At 40.5% G+C, this 23,913-nt stretch overlaps 1 protein-coding gene across 5 annotated transcripts in view; it reads left to right on the top strand.

Annotated features, from left to right (window-relative positions):
* The window catches only part of LOC121280155 (ERC protein 2), an 859,042-nt gene that overhangs the window by 217,906 nt on the left and 617,223 nt on the right, over positions 1–23,913 (top strand). For all 5 annotated transcript variants that reach the window (XM_041191852.1, XM_041191854.1, XM_041191850.1 and 2 more), the window contains one exon: positions 15,930–16,097. In XM_041191852.1, the coding sequence (XP_041047786.1) occupies positions 15,930–16,097 (168 nt within the window). The remainder of the gene's footprint in view (positions 1–15,929; positions 16,098–23,913) is intronic.

Raw genomic sequence — 23,913 nt, 5'->3', positions numbered from 1 at the left:
GAGCTTCCTGGTGTCTGGAAAATACGACTTATCAGTTATTGCCCTGGGACAGCATCATTTTATCATTAGATCTTTTACAAAAGCCATATTTATTTATTTTTTAGCACTGATGACAAGACAACTAAAATAAAAGTGAAATTTGGAATGGTTCACTTTTTAATTGGAGAATCATAGCTCGTGAGTTAAAATTGCTTATGTGCTAACAGTCAAATGTAATATTCGCTAAGTTTGTTATCACCTTATAACTGGGGTTAGAAATGGCATTTCAAAATAATATATTCATTTATCAATAATATTTGAATGTAGGAAAATGAACATTACTTATGCTCACAACATTGTAAATGGGATGCTGAGGTTGCAGATGGTCGGTAGCAAAGGCTTGGAGTTTAACCAGGTGCTGAAAATGTTGGTTTTGTTCCCAGTATTTAACTGGAGGAAATTGTGATGCATCCAAGAAAAAAAATCAGACATGCAAGTTGACACTGGAATGGGAAAGAGTGCAGTAGTTGTTGTCCATGTACATATGGAACATGGTCCCATGCTTTCGGATGATGTTGCCATGGGACAGCAAACAGATGAGGAAGAGGCGCATGGTAAGAAAAGATCCTTGAGGGATTTTGGAATTAAGGGTGGGAAGATGAGCAATGTTTGGAGACTCTCTGGCTGTGATCCAATAGGTAAGAGTGGGACCAAAATGCTGAACTACACAATGGAGGAAAAGCTGCTTGAAGAAGTTGGTGTCATTGACTGTGTCAGAGGTGCATAAAGGATGAGAACAGTGTACTGCAGTCACACAGAATGTCCTCTTGTGATGTTGATTAAAGCCGTAACAATTCTGTAGCAGGGTTGGAAACCTGATTCAAACATGGAGTTGTGAGAAAAATTATTGTGAATTCTGAGGAGGATTGTGATGGTCTTCAAGAGGACATAGACTGGCTGGTGGAATGGGCAGGTACATGCAGATGAAATTTAATGCAGACAAGTCTGAAGTGATACATTTTTGTAGGAAGAATGAGGAGAAGCAATATAAAATAAAGGGTACAATTCTAAAGGGGTGCAGGAGCGGGGGACCTGGGGATATATGTGCATAAAATTGTGAAGTGTTTTAAAAATATATATTTGGGGTCCTGGGTTTTGTAAATAGAGGAAATTAAAAGTTATAAACCTGTATAAAATACTGATTTGGCCCCAACTGAAGTAGTGTGTCCAATTTTGGCACTGCACCCTAGGAAGGATGTGAAGGCATTAGAGAGGGTGTGCAAAAGACTCATGAGAATGTTTCTAGGGTGAGGAGCTTTAGTTATGTAGATAGATTGGAGAAGCTGGGGCTGTTCTCCTTGGAGAAGAGAAGTTGAGAGGCAATTTGAAAGAATTCAAAATCATGAGGGGTCTGGACAGAGTAGGCGTGGGGAAAATGTTACCATTGGTAAAGGGGCGTGGACCAGAGGCCACCAATTTAAGGTGAATGGCAAAAAGGTCAAAGGTCACGTGAAAAGAAAATGGCTAGGATCTGGAATGCCCTGTGTAAGTGTGGTGGAGGTTGATTCAGTCATAGCTTTTAAGAAGGAATTGGATAATTATCTGAAGAGAGAAAATTTGCAGGGCTACAGGGTAAGGGTGAGCAGATGGGACCAGCTGAGTTGATCTTGCGGTGCGCTGGCACAGACATGATGGGCTGAATGGGCTCCTTCTGTGCTGTAATGATTCTGAGATTGTCTGATTCTATAAAAATGTGCGTGGATTTGGGAAGATAAGAACTTTCCCGATGTAAGGAAGATTGAAGATGAGGTGACAGTTGCAATAATAGAGAGATTGAGAGCCTGTTTTGGAAGTGAGTGATTATGGTGGTTTTCAAAGGGAGGTGAATAACTTCTGAGATGAGGCACCCATTTATAATGACATAACCACATGAGAAAGGAGGGGAATTGGAATGGAGAATGGTGTCGAAAGCAGGATGTGGGTCTTGTGAGAAAGGAGAGCTTGGAGATGGATTGAAATTAGAGAAATTTGTAGAGCAAGCTTGGCGTGGGGGTTGTAGGGAAAGTGGTGTGGGGGTTGTAGGGGAAGTGGCGGGGGTGTTGTTCAGAAGTGACAAACAGCTGAATGTATGTTCTCCATCTAAGTGACTTGTTGGAGATGAGGGGTGGAAGCAGGTGAGAGAGGGTTTAAGGTGATGGTTGGCAGTGGAGAAGAGAAACCAGATGTCATCTTCGCATTCCAGAATGATTCTAGAATAGTGAGCAGCTTTGGCAGAGGAGGGCAAGGCCCAAAGATGCTTGATCTTACTCGGACAAATCTGCTGAGGGGCGGCTAAATGAGGTGCGTGCCCCTTGGATTGGAAGGAATTATATTGGGACCATAGTCGGTCTAAGTGAGAGAGGAGTGTGGAAATATTAATAGCCTGCTGCACTGGGATCATTGAGTTGTGCATCCATGGTTACCAAAACACAAAATGGATTGTTCTCTCAAGAAAGGAAGCACCAGGAAAGGAACAAAAAGCAGGTTAGGAGAGAGGGTAGGTAAGTTTCTGAAGCAAAACTTACAGGTTTCCAACTGTCAGCAATTTTATGCATAAGTTTCTAAATATTTGGACCATAAGACATAGGAGCAGAAGTTGACCGTTCGGCCCATTGAGGGTGCTCTGCCATTCGATGAGATCATGGCTGATCTGATAATCCTCAACTCTACTTTCCTGCTTTTACCCCGTAACCCTTGATTCCCTTACTTTGGTAACTTAAGTTTTTATGTTTGCCTCATAAAATAAATTTTAACTTGTGATGTATATAGCCAGGTACCAGAGGAAATAATATGGTTGCTCAAGCAAATTGGCGAAAAAATGTTTGAAGAATTTGTTCTTTTATGGTAAATGTCATTTCCAGATTAGTAGATTTCAAAACATTTTGTTTTGATTGCTTGGCCTTGAGTGTTGTAGATTTCTGATTAGGAATGGTAACTTTTGCTAGATTTTCCTTTTTTTTTCTTTATTCTTTCATGTGATGTGGGTGTCACTAGCAAGGCCAGTGTCCCATGATGTCAAATGATCAGATATTTGAGCAAATCCACACACACGCACCTGAACAGAGAATGATTATTTAAGACCATTGTTAAAGTATCACAAATATAACTTGCATGCTTAAGGTATAATATTACTTAGGTGCAATGTTCTTTCTAATTTTTCTTTGTGCGTGGCTTCTTTATTGCTCTGCCCAGGATGTTGTGGATTGCAGTTAAGTTGCTCGTGCAAATCCTGTTTATTGCACTTAGCAGCGCAGCAATTGGCAATGTACTGCTATGCACCTGCACAGCCAAGAGAGAACATTGCCTGCTTATATGACTTTTAATTACATCGATAAATCACTTTTAATTAATAAATACATTTAAAAACAGGAGAAATTGGAGTATGAGAGTAAATGAGCAAGAAATATAAAAACGGACAGAAAGAGTTTCTTCAAGTAAATAAAAGAGAAGGGAGTAACTGAAGTGAGCATTGGTCCCTTAGAGGATGAGACTGGGGAAAAGTACCAGGCAAGCTAATGGAACTAAAGGCTGACAAGCTCCCTGGATGTGATGGCCTGCATTCTAGGGTCTTAAAAGAAGTCGCTGAAGAGCTAGTGGATGGATTGGTTGTAATGTTCCAAAATTCCCTACATTTTAGAAAGGTTCCAGCTGATTGAAAAGCAGCAAATGTAACCCCTCCATTCAAGAAAGGAGGGGGACAAAATGGAGGAAACTTTAAGCTAGTCTGCCTCGCACCTGTGATTGGAAAATGCCAGAATCCATTGTTAAGGAAGTAGCAGGACATTTAGAAAATTATCCTAATATCAAGCAGAGTTGATGTGCTTTTATGAAAGGGAAATCATGTTTGGCAAACGTATTGGTGTCATTTGAAAATGTAACAAGCATCATGGATAAAGAGGAATCAGTAGATGTAGCGTTTTTGGATTTCCAAAAGTTATTTGATGAGGTGCACATAAAGGGTTACTATACAAGATAAATATTCATGGTGTTGTGGGTAATAAATTAGCATGGATAGAGGATTGGCTAATGAAAAGGAAACTGAGTTTGAATAAATGGGTCATTTTTGATTGGCAAACTGTAACTAGTGGGGTGCCATGGGATCAATGCTGGTGCCTCAACTATTTACACTCTGTCCTTTCATCCAAGTCATTAATATAAACTGCATCATAGCCAAATTTACTGACAATACAAAAGTAGTGGGAAAGCAAGTTTGAGGAGGACACGAGGAGGACACAAGGAGTTTGAAAGGGATATAGATAGCTGAAAGGAGACACATGTTGCTGAAGCTTTTCATCTTGCACTTAGGACAAATGCAAGAATGCCAAGTTTCAAACAATTATAACAATTTATACAACAGAAGAAAAGGGCGCTAATTAGTTGGGAAGTTGACTGAATGGCCGAGGCATTGCCAACGATAAAGCAACAGGGAACTATAGACTCCCCAAGTTCCCAGGTAACTCAAAGGCACAAGGCTTGAACATGTTCATTTTGTTTGCAGAGAACGGGTGTCTGCAAATGAATGTATTTCACTTCTGGCAAGCGTAAATAAGCTATGTTTCGAGCTTGACTGATTATCTTAAATTGGTTGTTAATGTAGCTGTTAGTGCACTCGGGAGCGTTCAGCAAGTGCCGCCCAATCGTGAAATCACATCTAACAGTAGACATTTTTGTTTTGGGTTTTGCAAGCATGGAATGCTTGAGTTTGGTCTGTACATTTCTTATTATGAACAATCAACGGAACATACTGTTTGATTCGATCAGCCATTCGTTGAGACGTATGACCTACGTACCTGCCATCACACTGGCACAGAGATTCATGCCCAATGTTACTCAGTTGTGTGGTTTGCAAAATGTCTTTTGCTGTCAGTCCTGCTACAACTATACAGGGCGTTGGTGTGATCATAGCTAGAGTAAAGTTTTGAATATTTAAGGAGAGATGTACCTGCATTGGAAGCAGTTCAGAGAAGGTTCAACAGTTTGATTCTTGGGATGAGAGAGTTGTCTTATGAGTAAAGGTTGAGCAGATTGGCCTATACTCATTGGAGTTTAGAAGAATGTGAGGTGATCCTATTGAAAACTGGTATTCTGAGGAGGTTTGACAGGGTATCTGCTGAGAGGATGTTTGCCCTTCTGGGGAATCCAGAACTTGGGGCGGTGTGGGTGGTGATGTGGAATAGTTTCAGAATAAGGAGTCTCCCATTTAAAATGGAGGCAAAGAGGAATTTTCTCTCCCAGACTGTCATTCATATTTACAATTTTCTACTCCAGAAAGCAGTGGAGGCTGGACTATTGAATATTCAAGTCTGAGTGGAAAGATTTTTGATCTCTGAGGTGTAGAGGGCTCTGCCAGCATCAGATCATCCACGATCTTATTGAATGGTGAAACAGGCTTGAGGGGCTGAATGGCCTATTGCACCCATTTAAATGTTCTTGTGCTTTTAATATGTAGTCTGCAGAAGGCAAATAGACTAATGTTGATTTGTTGAGTTGTCATGTTTGTTATTCTTTAGTGGAGAATGAGAAAATCACTTGATGTTTCTCTACTTCCATTTTTCATTTTCATTGCTGCTTAAACTGGCATGGTATACTTTGAAGTAACACTAAAAACAAATACTGTCCTTGCGAATGCCTCACTGATTCTAAACAGATTATGTGAATTTGCCCATTTGTATGTCAGTTATAAAGTCATTAACCTTGGCAAGGTAAAAATATAAACAAGCTAACTGGATTGTAATTTGGGCTTTGAATTTTTTGTTAACAGAATTTGAATACTGTGTTCATAAAATAAATGCTGGACAAAATGGCAAGATTGTGACAGATAAATGACAATGAGGCCCATGAAAACATTGCTTCAGGCTGTGCATTTTTGTCGTTCTTTATATGCTATCTCTGAATCAAAAAATGCTCAGCGTTATTAACCTTTGAACTGCGCTAACTGAGCAAAATAACCCAACAGAAAGACTTAGTATTTCTTAGATTTTTAAATTAGTTTTCAGAAAGCAAGTATTCTATTAAGCTTGTCATTGCCTACTTAAAAATTTATAAGAAGGACTTTCAACAAAATGAGCCTATCTTGTCCCTTGTCAACGCAGTAACATTTTGATGAATCTCCACAAGGTTCTTTCACCAGATCCATCCATAATTAATTTTGTGTTATGTGGGTTCTTAAATGTGTTACAAATCCCTCCATTCAACTGGTGACCTTTTGAGGTGGAAGTAGTATTTATTTATCTGCCCTTAATGTTTTCCCTCATAAAAGGCCTATGTTCAGATTGTATGAAAAGAATAGATAAAAAAGTAGAAACCTGATTGTTGGCCAATATTTGTACAATAAAGGTCTTTTCATTGAATTTGAATTTTGGGTGCAAATAATCTCTTGGTGCGTCAGTCTGAATATCTTCTTGAGGAATTGAGAGTCTTATGTTCTACTGTTTTGTTCCTTAAGTCCTCTTCACACTAATTAGGTGTACAAGGGATTTTTAGATATATTTCAAAATAAATTTTGCATACGTGTGCAGATCCTGTCAACTTTTCTGATTATAACTACATATGTCCACCTTTATAATGGGAACCGGCTGTGTAAACTTGTCATGTTTAATTGCCTCTTCAAGCCAATGGAAACACTGCAGTGCCAGCAGTAGAGGCAATGTGTAATTACTGTCACAGAGTTATGTAGGCAGTTTTCATTGTCCATCTGGACAATTACACAGGAGGAGGACGCTCCATGAAAGTTCCCATCTTCAACAATGGTGAACCGTAGCATGTGAGCGCAAAGGAGCAAGACTGAAGCACTCACAACCATCTTCAGCTAGAAGAGCAGATGACCCATCTCACCTACTTCTGAGGACCCAAGCATCACTGATGTCTGTTTTCAAACAATTTGATTCACTCTGATATCAAGAAACAGCTGAGTGCACTGAATATAGCAAAGGCTACGGACCCTGACAGCACCCCGGATGTAGTGTTGAAGATTTGTGTTCCAGAACTAGCCGCACCCCTAGTCGAGCTGTTCCAGTACAGCTATAACACTAACATCTACCTGACAAAATAAGAAATTGCCCAGATATGTCCTGTTCACAAAAAGCAGGGTGTCCATTACCGCCCCATCAGCTGACTCTCAATCATCAGCAAAGTGATGGAAGACATTATTGACAGTGCTCACCAATGCTCATTTTGTGTTCTTCCAGGGCCAGTGTGCTCCAAATCTAGTTGCAGTCTTGGTCCAAACATGGACAAAAAAGCTGAATTCCAGAAGTGAGGGGTGAGAGATTGCACTTGCCATCAAAGCAGCATTCCACGGAGTGTGACACCAAAGAACCTTAGGAAAATTAAAATCAATGGGGATCAGGAGGAAAACTCTCTACAGGCTTGAGTCCTACCTAGCACAAAGGAAGATGGTTGTGATTGTTGGAAACCAATCATCTCAGCCCAGGACAATGTTACAGGAGTTTCTCAGGAAAGTGTCCTAGGCCAACCACCTTCAGCTGCTTCATCTATGAACTTTCCATCTTCATAAGATCAGAAGTGGGGATGTCTCCTGATAATTGCATACTGTTCAGTTCCATTCATAATTTCTCAGATAATCAACATCCTCGGGTTCACCATTGACCAGAAACTTAACTTGCCCAGCCACATAGATACTGTGGCTGCAAGAGCAGGTCAGAGGCTGGGTGTTCTCAGGCGACTAACTCACTTCCTGACTCGCCAAAACATTTTCCATCCACAGTAGAATACTGATGAATCAAATCCCAGCATCCACCCACAAATTAGTGTTAAGCAGAGCGTTGTGATAACTGAGGAAACCCCATTCTCACATGAATGCATCTTTGTGTAACCTGATATGCCTACAAACATGGTTCATGTCAAAAATAACAGATCCAAATTTCAAATGAAAATACAGTAAAGCAGTAGATGTATGAAAAGGTCTTTATTCAATTTGTTCACACCTTGCAATGGCCTGACCTCGTAAAAGGCTGGAGCTTTGGATTGAAGAATGTTGGGAGTTAGCTCCAGTGAAAACTGGATAATCTTTTTTTGCTCAATATCCTGTCTTCGGATGTGCGCGATACCGTCCGCCATGTTGTCAATGCAGTCAAACATGTTTTTGGTGTTTTCGTGCTGTAGCGCGAAATCCCTAGAGCATTTCTACAGCTTTTGTGGCATTGGCTAGGGAAACAAGTGGGTGAGTGGGCGGGTATTCATCGGATTCTTCAAGGTCATTGGCTTCCCCAGCACCTCAGCTGAAGAAAGTATTACATCTATTATTGCATCATCTGTCAGTTCAGTTGTGCGGTGTACAGCATTGTCCGCCTCCGTAAGTTTCCATGGTTGTTTCTGCTGGAATTTCCATGTTGATCTCCCACAGGCGAACAAAAAGTGCCTTATCGTCGGGTTGGTGGCCTCACCCTGCTCTTCCTCACTCTTGATGTCTTGTGCAGTCTTAACATGCCCAGCGTGGTGGAAGCAGTTGACAATTGTGGCTTCTGTCACCATCTTCTACACCTTCCCCATCAAGAACATGGCCTCTGAACAGTTAGACTGTACCCTTGCTTCTTATTGATGGTCTTGATAATCTGAGAGAGTGCCTGCTTGTTGAACTTCACAATGGTGGGCAAACCTGATGGGGAATCTCCCACTCTTTCGCAGTGTCTGCTTTCCACTTCATGCCACGGTTCTCCACTTGATGTATCAACTTCACCTTCTCTCCGATTGTCAATACATTTACTTTTTTCACAAATTTAGCCATACTCCGAGGCTTTGCATGTTCTTCCACAGGGTGATCTCTATGTTAAATGATGGTTTGCACAGTGCCCTATGATGTTGTGCATTTGTGTGGTCTAACTCTGCTCTGGCCAGAGAGTCATTTGACAAAATTAGACAAATTTGGCTCATCCAGAGTTGCCAGATTGTAATTTCTGCTCATTACAGGCATCCTTCTATGGGATTTGCTATTCTGTCAGTGGGAATAGTTGACGACTTCGACATAACTGGAATTTTGTGTCATCCAAGTTTGACGCATCGTGATTTCACTGCATCTACAAGGCACAAGTCAGGAATGTGATGGAATAATCTCCACTTGCCTGGATGAGTGCAGCCCCAACAACACCCAAGAAGTCTGACACTATCCAGGACAAAACAATCTATTTCATTGGCACCCCATCCACCACCCAAACATTAACTACCTCCACCATGAGCGCAACATGACTGCAAGGTGTATAACCTACAAGACGAACTGCAGCATCTTGCCAAGACATCTTCACAGCACCTCCTAAAATCAGGAATCTCTGCCACAAGGACACCAGGTGCATGGGTACACTGCCATATGAAGGTTCTTTTCCTAGCCACATACTATCCTGATTTGGAAAAATATCACTGTTCCTCCATCGTCCTTAAGTCAGAACCCCAGGTCACCCTACCTAGCAGCTCGATGGGAGAACCTACACCACATGGACTGCAGCAGTTCGACAAGGCGGTTCATCACCACTTCAAGGGCAGTTAGGGATGGGCAATAAGTGCTGGCTTGGTCAATGCCACTGGCATCCCATGAGCAAATAAAAAGTATGAATTTATAGTATATTAATGGATCTTGTATTTGTGTGTAGATCCTGTCTGTACTGCTTGGTTTCCTGTTGTAATGTCTTTGTCACACTATTTGTGTCACTTTTTACCATCATAAATTCTGATGTTGCATTTCTAATGGGAAATGCCAAGATAAACTTGTCACTCACAAGTTGGCCATTTGTGTTCTTAAAATTATCTTTTTTTTCACCAATTGCCCATTACTGTTCTCAGCAGTTGAAATTTCTAATGTCAGAAAACGTTGTTTACTCCACAATTGTGTTTAATTTCATCCATTAAATCATCTGTTGTGGTTTTACATGCCTCCAGTATGGTTTCTAGTTGAATGTCTCAGCGCCTGTAAAAAGTAATGACTGATGTGATATTTTTATGCAAAACTTTGACTTTGTCAGGTGAATTTGCATTTTATAGCCTGAGTGTACTAGGGATCCTAATTTTCCAGGATGCATTAGTATGGTTGAGTCACTGAGATTTAGGGTTTTTTTTAGCACTTTTGCTTTGCAGTTTCTCAAGTTCTCAAGTTTTTTCGAGAAAATCCACAGGTAAAATTCTGATTGTTTATGGGAGGCAGGGGGGAGGCAATGATTGTTCTGAATTCACACCTGCTGTAACTCAGGTCATTTTGCAGATCCTGAAGTATTTGAAATAGCAATTGTGCTGAGCCACAAACTCCAACAAACAGCAATGAGTTCAATGATGAGTTGATTTTTGAGTGTTTCATAGAAAGACCGACTTAACCAGTATACACTGAGAAGTTTTTGTATCTCTCTCCTACCCTCCTGTTTAATCTTAAATTTTATTATTTTGTGTTCACTCTACCATGGCTTCTCTTAGCTCCTTATTTTGGTTTGCGGTAACTGCCTTTGAAAATCGATTTGAAGCTTTCTACTTGCATATTTCAAAGTCTGGGTTTTCCACCCTATTCATTTTAATAGGCAAGGAACATTTAGAGTTGGGAAGGCAGAAAACCATGGCTTTTTTTTTCTCTTTTTGCAGTTATTTTTGTTGCTTTTGTTTGGGTGTGTTCATATTTTAACAAAGGCATTGCTGCAACATAGTTCAGCTTCACAGCAATACTAAAATTTCAATATAAGTTCAGGGTTTGGTCTTGACCTGACTGCAGGGATAGCTGGAGGAGGTGGTTTCACACTTTGTGGGCTTGAAATTGCAAGGATTATAACCATGGGGTGCATGTGTTTGTTCACTTTTGGTCCCACTGATTTACAGTAACTAATTAAGCCAAATTCCATTTTCATTAAATGGCATTCTGAGATTTTTTACTGGTCCTTTGAGGCTTGAATTCCACAACATTTCCCATTATTCTGTGAAAGCCATAATTGTCAGCTTTTATTTATAAAACGGAGCAGTTTTTTTGACCAGGAAGTAACTTTGATGGACAAAAGTGGGACGTGGGCCAGTTTGTTTTTTCAAGTGGAACAAACAAGGAAAATAGAGTTGCAAGTATTTTAAATTTAGCAGCAGAGGTGGGCAGAGTGAAACCAAGCAAGCAGCAGAAACTAGAAGATTGTCTTAGCAAGAAGACAGTGTGGGACCCAAGTGTGACAGAACCAGTGAATTTGTTGCACACCAACTGGTGAGCCCATAGATCCTGGAAACTGGTGTGCCCAAGTTAAATGTTGCAAAAGCTGAATACTAATGACATCAAGGGATATGGAGGTAGTGGTAAAAATGGTGTAAGAAATAGATGATCAGCCATGGTCTGATTGAATGAATGGTGGAGCAGGCTTGATGGATTGAATGGCCTACTTCTGCTGCTATGTTCCAAAAGCAAATTTAGTTGATTGATGCAGCCATATTGTGGAATGCATAATTTTTGAATGTTTTCAATTTGTTCACGACCCTGTAAATTCCAGTTTCTGAGAATAACATGATAGTCAAAATTGTTTGAAGAACTATTTTGAGCGAGTCAGTTTGTATATCAAGAACCAGAATGGTGAAAGTTGACAAAACAAAATTGAATGGTAAACATCAGTGCATCAGTTAAAAATGGGACAAGTTAACACAGAAGTACAATCAAAAATTTCAATATCAGAAAGTAAGGTTTGAGAGTAGCATTTTGTGCAGGATTTTTAATAAGATGTAGATTTTAATATATTGTGATAAATGGTCCCAAGGATTTCAAGTCAGTACAGAAGCTCTTGCCACACTGTCTAAATGTTTACATTTTAACTGCTGAATAGAATATATACAGTTCCAGTCTGGTATTATGAACTGAATGCTGCCTGACTAAATCTATATTGTGATTCCAGACCTGCATTTACTATAGCTTTTCAGTTCACTTGCATTACTGTCTGCCACCTAGACTCAGAAATAAGCAGTTTGCGCCATCATTTTTTTTTTCATGGGATGAGAGTGTCATTGGCGTGGCCAACACTTGTTGCCCATCCCTAATTGCCCTAGTGGGATTCTAGAAGTATACAGTCTGGGTGAGTCTAGTTTGTAAATATACATTTCAGTCAAGTGGCTTGGAAATGTCTTGCTGATCATTTACAACTGGCAATTGCAATGGAAATGGGATCATTGTTGTAATTTTTACATGAGCAAAAAATACATTCCTATTTTCTTCAAAACCAATTATTTGATATGAGCAGTTTCAAAGCAGAGTCTTTAATCATCTTTCCCAATTCAATAAAAGAACAGGGGTTTTGTTTGCTAGCACTAACTTGAGATCTTTTGACCACTCAAAATACTTAAAGCATTTGACTATAATTTGTTTAAGTGGAGTTTTCTCCAAAAGTTACACATTTGGTGCTTTTGTATCATGCAGCTACCAGGGTGGCAGAGGTAAATTAGAAGGACTATGGCATTATCTATGGGTTGCTATGTTTCTTTGGTGCCACTTATAATTTCATTGGCTTCAGTATTAAGAACAAAGTATGGAAATACTGTACCTGATTTTTTTTTTACTAAATGCGTTCAGTATATTTGTGTAAGTGTTGTTGTATGTTTGGATCTTAATGCCATTTGACTAAAGCCCACTGTTGTAAATATAATGTAGTGACTTATTAATAAATTCACGTTGTTTCTGCACCTTTAAGAGCTAACAGTGATTGGGGAGGCATTGACACAGTGGTATTGTCAATGGACTAGTAATCCAGAGAACCAGGGGACCTGGGTTCAAATCTCACCACGGCAGATAGTGAAATTTGAATTCAATAAAAATTTGGCCATGAAAACATTGTCGAATGTCGTAAAAACCCATTTGGTTCACTAATGTCCTTTAGGGAAGGAAATCTACCACCCTTACCTGACTCCAGATCCACAGCAGTGTGGTTGACTCTTAAATGCCCTCTGAAATGGCAAGCCACTCAGTTGTATCAAACACACCTCACGGACAACATCATCACCATCCCTGGATATGTCCTGTCCCACTGGCAGGACATACCCAGCAGGGTGGCGGCACAGTGGTATACAGGCGGGAGGGAGTTGCCCTGGGAATCTTCAAATCGACTCCAGACTCCATGAAGTCTCATGGCATCAGGTCAGACGTGGGCAAGGAAACTCTCCTGCTGATTACCACGTACCATGAATCAGTGCTCCTTCTTGGAGGAAGCACTGAGGATGGCAAGGGTGCTGAATGTATCCTTGGTGGGGGACTGCAATGTCCATCACCAAGAGTGGCTCGATGGCATCACAACTGATTGGCTGGGGACTTGGCTGCTAGATTGGGTCTGCGGCAAGTGTTGAGGGAACCAACAAGAGGAAAAAACATACTTAAGCCGCCTGCTGCAGATGCGTCTGTCCATGATGGTATTGGTAGGAGTGACCATTGCTATGTCCTTGTGGACAAAGTCCTGTCTTCACATTGAGGATACCCTTCATAATGTCATGTGGCACTGCCACTGTGCTAAATGGGATAGATTTTGAACAGATCTAGCTCAAAACTGGGCATCCATGATCCATGCTGTGGGCCATCAGCAGCAACAGAATTGTGCTCAACCGCAATCTATAACCTCATGGCCTGGCATATCCCCCACTCTACCATTACCATCAAGCCCGGGGATCAACCCTAGTTTAATGAAGAGTGCAGGAGGGTATGCCAGGAGCAGCACCAGACACCTAAAAATGAGGTGTCAACCTGGTGAAGCTACAACACAGGACTACTTGCATGCCGACTGGCGTAAACAGCAAGTAGTAGACAGAACTAAGTGATTCCACAAGCAACGGGTCAGATCTAAGCTCTGCAGTCCTGCCACATACTCACATTAAATTAAACAGCTCACTGGAGGAGGAGGAGGCTCCACAACTATCCCCATCCTCAATGATGGGGGACCCTAGCGCATCAGTGCAAAAGATAAGGCTGAAGCATTCACAACAATCTTTAGTCAGACGTGCCAATTTGGATGATCCATCTCTGTCTCCTCCGGAGTTCTGTAGCATCATAGATGCCAGTCTTCAGCCAATTTGATTCACCCCATGTGACATCGAGAAACCGCTGAAGGCACTGGATACTGCAAAGGCTTTGGGTCCTGACAGTATTCTGGCAATAGTACTGAAGACTTGTATTTCAGAACTTGCTGCGTCCCTAGCCAAGCAGGTACAACTCTGGCATCTATCCAGCAATGTGGAAAATTGCCCAGGTATGTCCTGTCCACAAAAAGTAGGACAAATCCAACCTAGCCAATTACTGCCTCAGCAGTAAAGTGATGGAAGGGGTCATTGACAGTGCTATCAAGCGACACTTGTTTAGCAATAACCTGCTCACTGGTGCTCAGTTTGGGTTCCACCAGGGCCACTCAGCTCCTGACCTCATTACAGCCTTGGTCCAAACTTGGACTAAAGAGCTGAACTCCAGAGGTGAGGTGAGTGACTGCCCTTGACATCAAGACAGTATTTGACCGAGTATGGCATTAGGAGCCCTAGCAAAACTGGAGTCAATGGGAATCGGGGAAAACTCTCCACTGGTTGGAGTCATACCTACCACAAAAGAAGCCTCATTTTTTTGTGGTTGTTGGAGGTCAATCATCTCAGCTCCAGGACATCACTGCAGGAGTTCCTCAGGGTAGTATCCTAGGCGTAACCACCTTCAGCTGCTTCATCAATGACCTTCCCTCCACATTAAGGTCAGAAGTAGAGATGTTCGCTGATGATTGCACAATGTTCAGCACCATTTGCGACTCCTCAGATACTGAAGCAGTCCATGTGCAAATGCAGCATGTCCGGGACAATATCCAGGTTTGGGCTGACAAGTGGCAACTGAGATTCGCACCACCGAAGTGCCAGCCAATGACCATCTCCAACAAGGGAGAATCTAACCATTGCTCCTTGATATTCAATTTCATTACCATCGCTGAATCCCCACTGTCAACAGCCTGGGCATTACCGTTGACCAGAAACTGAACTGGACTATCCATATAAATACTGTGGTTACAAGAGCAGGTCAGAGGTTAGGAATCCTGTGACATGTAATTCACCTTCAGACTCCCCAAAGCCTGTCCACCATCTACAAGACACAAGTCAGGAATGTGATGGAATACTCCCCACTTGCCTAGATGAGTGCAGCTCCCACAACACTCAAGAAGCTTGGCACCATCCAGGACAAAGCAGTCCACTTGTTTGGCACCCCATCCACAAAAATTCACTCCCTGCACCTTTGACGCACAGTAGCAGCAGTGTGAACCATCAACAAGATCCACTGCAGGAATTCACCAAGGCTGCTTAGACGGCACCTTCCAAACCCACAACCTCTACCGCCTAGAAAGACAAGCGCAGCAGACACATGGGAACACCACCACCTGGAAGTTCCCCTCCAAGCCACTCACCACCCTGACTTGGAAATATGTTAGTGCTCCTTCATTGCCACTGGGACAAATCCTGTAACTCCCTCCCTAACAGCACTGTGGGTGTACCCACAGCACATGGACTACAGCGATTGAAAAAGGCAGCTTGCCATCACCTTCTCGATGGCAATTGGAGATGGGCAATAAATGCTGACTGAGCCAGCGATGCCCACATCCGATAAATGAATCAATTTTAAAATAAAATTCTCATTAACCTACTGCGGTTTGGTTTATAAACAAGGTACTGGATGCTTGTGTACTTTAGTAATTTTGAACTATGTTGTGTATAATTTCTGAAGCATTGGCTAAATCTCTTTGCTGAAAGATTAAACTACAGATCGTTTGAAAATATTCTTTTTAGCTTCTTTGTCAGATAATGAAAACAAGTGACTATTGGATTGAATAAGCTGTAACACTGGTAGGTGAAGGGGTCACACTGACTTAAGTTATATCATTAGAGAAATGCTGTTTAATTTAGAAATTGCCTTTTTCATAGTTTTTTTATGATGGTGTGTTTGATTTCAATTACAGATTGATCAATTAAAACAGGATTTGTCCAAGAAGGAATCTGAACTCCTTGCCTTACAAACCAAGCTTGAAACATTGAACAATCAGAATTCTGATTGTAAACAACACATTGAGGTTCTCAAAGAATCACTCACTGCCAAAGAACAGCGAGCTGCCATACTTCAAACAGAGGTAAGCTAAGGACACTCGCACTTAGTTTTCGATAGGTGAATTTGATATAACCCCTGACCATTATTTTGTCAAAACTGTAAATCAATGACTTTTATATGTGGTTAATCTCTATTAGAATTGCATAGGGGAATCAAGGCCAAATGGCATCCTTAGGTGTGGTAGGATTATAGATCAATAGTTTCCATTATACATGGATATAAGAATTTATAGTAGGAAAAGCTGAAAGGAAATGTGCATTCATACAAGATTTCTATTATTATAGATATGTGGGTATGCTGCTATTATGTGCTGCATGAAATGGTTTTGTGTTCGCCAAATAACGTGGAAGGTGTTACGAGAAGGTGATGGATAAATCTTTCAAAGAAGGAAAAAATGTAGGCATTGAAGTGGTGACGAAATCACCCTCTAGAAAGTTTCCAGGACTTAATTTTCCAGAACCTTTTAAAAATTATTAAAGATATCGTTAAATTACTTTAAACAATTATGTTCCATGAATCACTGCATTGCTTTCTTAGCGAACTGAAACTTTTACTGACATGACACTCTTACAGGACTCACATTTACTTCGATTGTTAGAAGGAAATTTCAGCGTGTAAAAAGTTTGTGGTTAATTCCTAGCTAACTTTACTGAGACTTGGTGCATTTCAGTGAATTTTATAATTAACAATGAGGTTCAGAGGATGAACCCACAGTGCTGCATATCATCTCTTCTTAATTGTGATGACACTTAGACTTAGATGCCATCTGTATTGTTCAAGATGTTTCTAGTAGACACCAGTCAAGCAGAAACAGAAAATGGGGAGACTAACTACTTTTTTCTCTCTAAGCTTATGCTTATAAAGCTAATGAACACCTGTGGAGACTGAGAACATAAAATAATACTCTTTGCAATCGCCTTGCAGTATATTGGCACATTGATGTCAATTTAAAAAGTAGATGTGGTTACTGTTGTTTGTACCACTTCACATCAATACATAGAATTGTGAGTGTGCAAGACTCTACAAGGGAACAGAACTGAGAATATTTTGTTTTAAAACTAATTTTACATGGAAGGAAAAACAATCATGATACTAATTTGGAGTAAACACTTGAGGTGGGTAGCACTTTTTCCCCCTATTATAGTAATTCAACATTATTCTAATGAAAGATTCCCTCCCTCTGCCGTTCACATTTTGTTGCATTTTTAGAGGCTGTCTATCATCTCTGTTACATGATTGGATGTACTGGATGGTACAATCAGAATTGTAAACAACACATTGAAGTTGTCAAAGAATCACTCACTGCCAAAGAACAGCGAGCTGCCATACTTCAAATGCTAGCTGAGAACTTGTGATGTGGAATCATGATACACATATTGTTAATAAATGCAAAATTAAAACTTTTTTTGAAGGTGTTAAACTTGATATTGAATATGTATTTGAATATAGCCCATTTCACCTATTACATTGCACCATAATAGATACATTTCTGCGGTTGAACATATGCATTTTTTGTGCTTATTTTCCTGCCCCTTCCTCTTTACCATTTGTTGAGTTCTTGCTGATGAATTGAGAACCCTCTGGGAGATGGGCAGGGCCTGGAGCAATTTGTGGTCAATTTGGAAAAAAAAACTAAGACTTATTTTGGCACATGAAAAACAGGTAGATAGTTCGAGAAGGGATGGGCTCATAGATAACCAAGGTGATGTTCTGATAGCAGAAAGTAAAAGAATGATGGGGATGCTTAACAAATATATGCCACTGTATTTATGAAGGAGGATGGCAGGAAAATATGGAGGAATGGTTAAGAAATGTGTATGAAGAAAGAAAAGAGTTGCATTAAAGGTTGACTGGAATTAGAATTGAATTGATAAGTTTGTGGGGAGGTAATAGATGTAACCAGATGTTTTTGAAATGGAAGCTGTATCAAAAGATTGAAGATAGTGAATTTTCATAGAATCATAGAGCACACAACAAGGCAATTTGGCTCATTATGCCTGTGGTGGCTCTTTGAACGAGTTAACAGTTAACTGGTTAGGATCACTGTTGGTGAGAAAAGTGTTGGAGGCAATAGTATGGAATATATTGGTGAGCCCTTTCATAAGATAGGGCTTGGGGGGAACTCCGTATCACAGTGGGTCAAGAACATTGGTATTTCAATTCTGGGACTTCGTCTGAAGTGTAATTCGAGATGATGGGTTGAAAGTCTCTTTTGTGGAATGAGGTTGAGCAGCCTAGGAAAACCTCCTAATTGGCATTGACCTAGCAAAACTGTCTTTAATTTGACTCTAATTGGTAATCTTATTCAGAAAATTTACAAGATGTGGGAATTGAAAAATGCCATAATGAATGTTGTGGGGTACTCTAATGGGGTTGGAGCTGAGGAACATTGCTGGGCAGAACAGGGCTATTTCAATCTGCATCTAGCTATGTCATAAACAATCTGAAAGAGTTTGAAATTAAAAATGTTCATTCTGGAACATTTAACATGCCACCCTTGGTGGGAAAAATTGACCAAAAGAAGTGAGGAAGCAAGGACTGATTAGGGACTGTAATCATAGATTTCTCGAGACCAGATTATGCTTGACTAATTTAATGGAACGCTTTTAGAAAATTACTGAACAAAGATGATGTGATACATTTGGTGATTTTTTTTTTAATACATTTGTAAGAGGTTAAAATCCACAGTATTAAAGGTAAAACAGTATTGTGGATAAAGGAAAAGCTGAAGGATTGAAGGCAGAGAATTGGAATAATGAATGTTTCCCAGATTGGCAATATCCAGCTAAGGAGTTTGCCTCAGACTTGAAAAATGTTACTGAAGCAGAGGAGGTTGAGGGATACTGTAAGTAAGGGTTTCAAAATTATGAGAAGATTCATTTGCTAAATAAGATGGATAGGATAAGACCCACTGGTCCATAAAGTATTTATTGCCACTTTTGAGAGATGGTGAAAAATTATTTCAACTAATTGGTGAATCACTCATGAGAGAGTAGAAACTTCGAATCGACAAGGGGAAGGTTGGAAGGAATATTTTCACGTTGGTTTATTAGTATATGAAATACATAATCTCACGTGGCTGTAGAAGATAATTCAATTACTGTTTGAACCAATTAGATAAAGAGTTGAAGGAAAAATGTTAAAGGTATGGGAATGGAGCAGGAAAATAAGATCGCAGTACACAGCAGTGGCACCAGCACGATAATTCACTCCTGTGCTTAAATGTCTCTGATTTGATGGATAGAGGACCCTGCCCTACATTTTAATTTATTTCTGTCCCTGTCTAACCCACGTGCTCAGGGCAGTTATATTGCCTCATTTTATTATGTTTAGAATCTGATTTATCCAATGACAAACATGTTTCAAAGTAGATACTTAACTGTCTTGGAGGGATTGTTCATAATTCTTCCTCTGTGTCTCTCTCTCTCACTCCCTCTCTTTCTCCCCTCCCTCCCTCCGACTTGAAAACGTTTAGGATTTTCACCAAACTTGACAAAGCGTGTTTCTTGTCTGACTCTTGATTTCTGTATACAGTGGTCAGTGCAATCTTTCGACAATCCCCAAAAGATGAATATTTCTGTTAGGATGGAGTTTTCAGCTTTTCTTTCAATCAAATTTGGAAAATTGGTGGAAAAACACTGCAGGATTTACTCATTTTCATAATAAAATTTAAAAGCTATACTAGAATTATATTCTTGCTCTGACCCATATTAGTTTGGACGGTGAGAAGAAATAAATTTCAAGCAACAGTTGGAATCGAAGTACAAAATCGACATATTTGAGTATTGAAAGAATCAGTGCTTCTTGAAAGTTGATACGTTTACATGTTTCAAGTGAGAATGGATTTTCTGATTTTCATTACAAAAAGTGTATTAGCAATTTATTTGCATGATTGATTTGCAAAGATTACTTGTGGCCCATTTGTGGCAGAAATGGAGAATGCTAGTGTGTGTCCACTCTTCACTACAGCCAGAAATTTTGGGGAAAAAATTAGGACAAGGATTTATGGCCCCCATTGTGCTGCAGCAAGATATAATGGTCCCCCTGAACTGAATGGAAATTTAGATGGCTCGCTGTGTCCGCCGGGGGTAGACACACTGCGGCGGGGCCAAAAAATCCTAGCCTAGGTGTAATTGTGTCTCTGTGTATGCAAATTATTTTGGCAGTATGGAGGCCACATATGTTCAAAGCTATTAGTTGGATATTTTCTGGAAATGGAAGTCTCAATGCCTGATGGGTTAAATATAAGGGTGGGTGAACTTTACAGCCTGAGGTCCACATCTGGGTGTGGGAATAGTATGCTGGACCATAAATACTCCAAAGAAGAATTTATGTTGAAACAGGGACAACATAATTGTGTTTTAAATTCGACACTGTTAAAGTAATACAGTTAATCAATGCACTGTAAGAAAATTGCATCATTGAGTTGGTTGTTGATTTTATCACAGCTGCATTGCTCCTCTAGGAACATACATTTTATTACATCTAAAACCTTTCAGTGCACTGCACTAAGTAAAGGTTTCATAGTTTTCCCATTTATTGATGACTTCTTTATAATTAAATCTGTAATTCTTCCTCCGGTAGCATCCTTGATTATTCGAGGGTCCCCAAACTATGGCTTATGCCGTGATCTGAGCCAGGGCTCAAATTTACCTCAGCTGGAATGGGAATCGATCCCAACACTGTTGGCGTTATTCTGGACCACACACTGACCATCTAGCCACCTGAATTAACCGGCCTCCACTAAATCTTCAGTTAGCTTTGTTGAATTATCAGTAATTCTCCATTTCAGGAGCTATCATCTGGAAAAAACCTCTTACCTCCAACAGCCCTGCCCACATCACAAAGATCATTTATACTTATAAAAAAAAGCATTCAGAAAAAACTGAAACCAAAATTCTAGTTCTTAAGCGACTGAAATTACCTTTCTAAGCTTTGTTGGCAGCAGAGCCGGGAGATTGGTGACTTCCAGGCAATCAGACAGGGTTGGCAACTCAGGTCCAATATTTAGTAGCCGTTTCCTATACAAAAGAAAGAATACAGACAGGGGCTGCTGCTAAAATAAACTAACCATGTATAATCATCATGGGCAGAACCTTGTGAAAGTGATGGGGACTTGGCCATTGGTTGGAGAGCTCTCAAGACCTCTATCACCTTTTCTTTCAGGAGAGCCTGAAATCTTGCATCTTGTGCCACTCAGGCAGTCAGCAGGCCAATGTTGGGCCTTCCCACTCCCCCAGTGCATTGCTGGGGATGGAAGTCATGACTATCAAGAGCTGCTGGCCAGTCAGAAGCTGCTAGCTCTTCTCTATTCAGCTGCACCAGTGGGGAGGCAGTGCCCACCACTGGTACGACGCCCACCCAAGGCCTAGGACTGAGGAGGGACCCAGGCAAAAGTGAGTGATAGCAGGGAGTCATGAAGGAGGTGGGTCCACAGTAAGGGCGGGGGCTGGCTCTCATTGGGTCCCCGCTTCCTGAAGCTGGGTGCCTTGAGTACCTTTGAATGAGTGACCACCCCACTCTCCAACCCCCAGCATCCTGCAAGCAAGCATGCCAAGGCTCCACCTTTGACTTTGCAAATATGGCTTTTCACTGTCTACCTTACCATTGACATGCCTTAAATGTTATGAAGTTTATGTATTTACATAGTAGATACAAATTAAACACTCCACAGAATGTCAAGTTTATTGTTTCAAGCATATTGTAATAATTGTTAATTATTGTCAATCAGCCATTCTGTTCCTGAAAGTTGGCAATCATGTCTGGAATTTCATTCCATAATAGATATTGATGATTTTAAAAATGTCAAATTTAAAATGTAATTTTTCAAAACATTTTGTTTCTGTTTTTCCACCTCTTTCGATCCGATTTTTCTTGATCTATGTCAGAGGCACCTATATCTCTGGAGTTGGGGGGCACAAAGTAAAATGAGATTAAACTGGTGAACTGACCATGTCCAAAAACCAACCAGGCTCTTTCTCTCTTCAGGTACCATGCCCTAAGAGGGCGTTGGCAACCATGGACTTCTATGTGTTGGCCTATGATTATGCTCGGCAAGGTAGTGCAGTGGTTTGCTGTTGCCTTCTGCAGGTTCTGGCTGACCAGGAGACTGGCCTGCTCTAACCGCCTGCCATAGACATATTTGAAGGATTTATAGGTTGACAATCAACCTATTGGATCACATCGTGGATGCGCCTTCCATGGGCATCAAGTTCCGTAGTGGGACTTGAACCCGGAGCTTCTGGGTCAGAGGTAGGGAAGCCCCCCACCTCAATCAACCCACAGCAGTAATATTTTTATAGATATAAAGAAAATTGAGATGCTCAAAGATAGGTATCAAACTCAACTGAAGGCAACAAAAGCTGCTTCAGAGCAGCCAACGGAACACTGGAGAGAAGGATTGTGAGAAGGCATGATAATAGCAAGGCCCCTTTTTTAAATTATGTCCGAATTCAGGGAGTCATTAAGGAATGTGTAGGGCCATCATTCAGAGTAAATTCAAGTTAACTTCAAGGATTTGGTAATAATTTTAAATGTATTAGTTTTCAGTGCTCGAGATGATGCTGGGTTTATCAGTAATGCAGCATAAGATTGATGCTCTAATTAAACATGCTAAGTAGATGCAAATTGGGGAAAAAAGATAGGGGTGCATTCACCTGTGTATATTTTAAAAAGGGGACTCTGTGCTCGGTGAGCCATTTCCTCCTATTTACTTAATCATTGGGAGCCGGGATTGTTCCCATAGACTGGAGGGAAGCCCATGAGCCACCAGTGTTTTAACTCTTTTGAGTACAAACACGTTTCCATCTGTTCCTATTCAGATGAAGTTACATTGTTTCATAGTTTGCCATTGTGAGATTTGAACTCCTGATACTCTTTCGAGTATAAACCTGTTTCCATCTGTTTCAGATGAAGTCACATTGTTCCATAGTTTGCCATTGTGAGATTTGAACTCTTGATACTCTTTCGAGTACAAACCTGTTTCCATCTGTTTCAGATGAAGTCACATTGTTCCATAGTTTGCCATTGTGAGATTTGAACTCTTGATACTCTTTTGAGTAAACCCGTTTCCATCTGTTTCAGATGAAGTTATATTGTTTCATAGTTTGCCATTGTGAGATTTGAACTCTTGATCTTGGGGTTACAAACCCAGTACCATAACCACTTGGCCATTTAGGCCAAGCCTACCAGTGTTTTAAAATGCACTAAGTGCTATAACCAGGCAATTACGAGTCCATTAGTTTGACTTTGGTTGTTAACACTGTTGCTAGAAGGGATCATTAAAGATGCACTTAGTACCAGTTGGAAGAGATTATTCGGGAATCTGAGCATGGTTTCTGGAGAAGGTCCTGTCCCTTGGTTGAATTTTTTGTATAGGCTACAAAGTTGTGAATTAAAAATCTATTCAATATTCAACACCTGGATCTTGAAAAACCCTTTGACAAGGTATCACCCAAAATATATTGAATAAAATCGAGCCATGTGGATTGGCAGGCACATGTTCAGTTGGAAAAGGAAACAGTTTACATTTTATGACAAAACTAGTTATTAACAGTAGTTAGTAATGGTAGTTATTTTGCATGGGGACTGTCAGCTAATGGACTCCAACAGGAATCAGTATTAGAATTGCTGCAGTTAGTGATCTGGACGAAGGCTTTGGGGAACTGTTTTCAGATTTGAGGATGATACAAAGATATATGCAGGTGTAAGGATCTTTTTTGAGAAAAAGAGAATGCAAGCAGAGCTAGATGTATGGGGAATGATTCTATATCTGGCAGGTATCTTTGGATAAAATAGTTTGATGCATTTGACTAGAGCCTCATTTTTATGAGCATATT

Source organism: Carcharodon carcharias, chromosome 7 (assembly GCF_017639515.1).
Source record: "Carcharodon carcharias isolate sCarCar2 chromosome 7, sCarCar2.pri, whole genome shotgun sequence".
In the NCBI taxonomy this organism is placed as follows: Eukaryota; Metazoa; Chordata; class Chondrichthyes; order Lamniformes; family Lamnidae; genus Carcharodon; species Carcharodon carcharias.
Note: the sequence above shows the minus strand (reverse complement) of the source record. Positions and strands in the feature narration are given on the sequence as shown.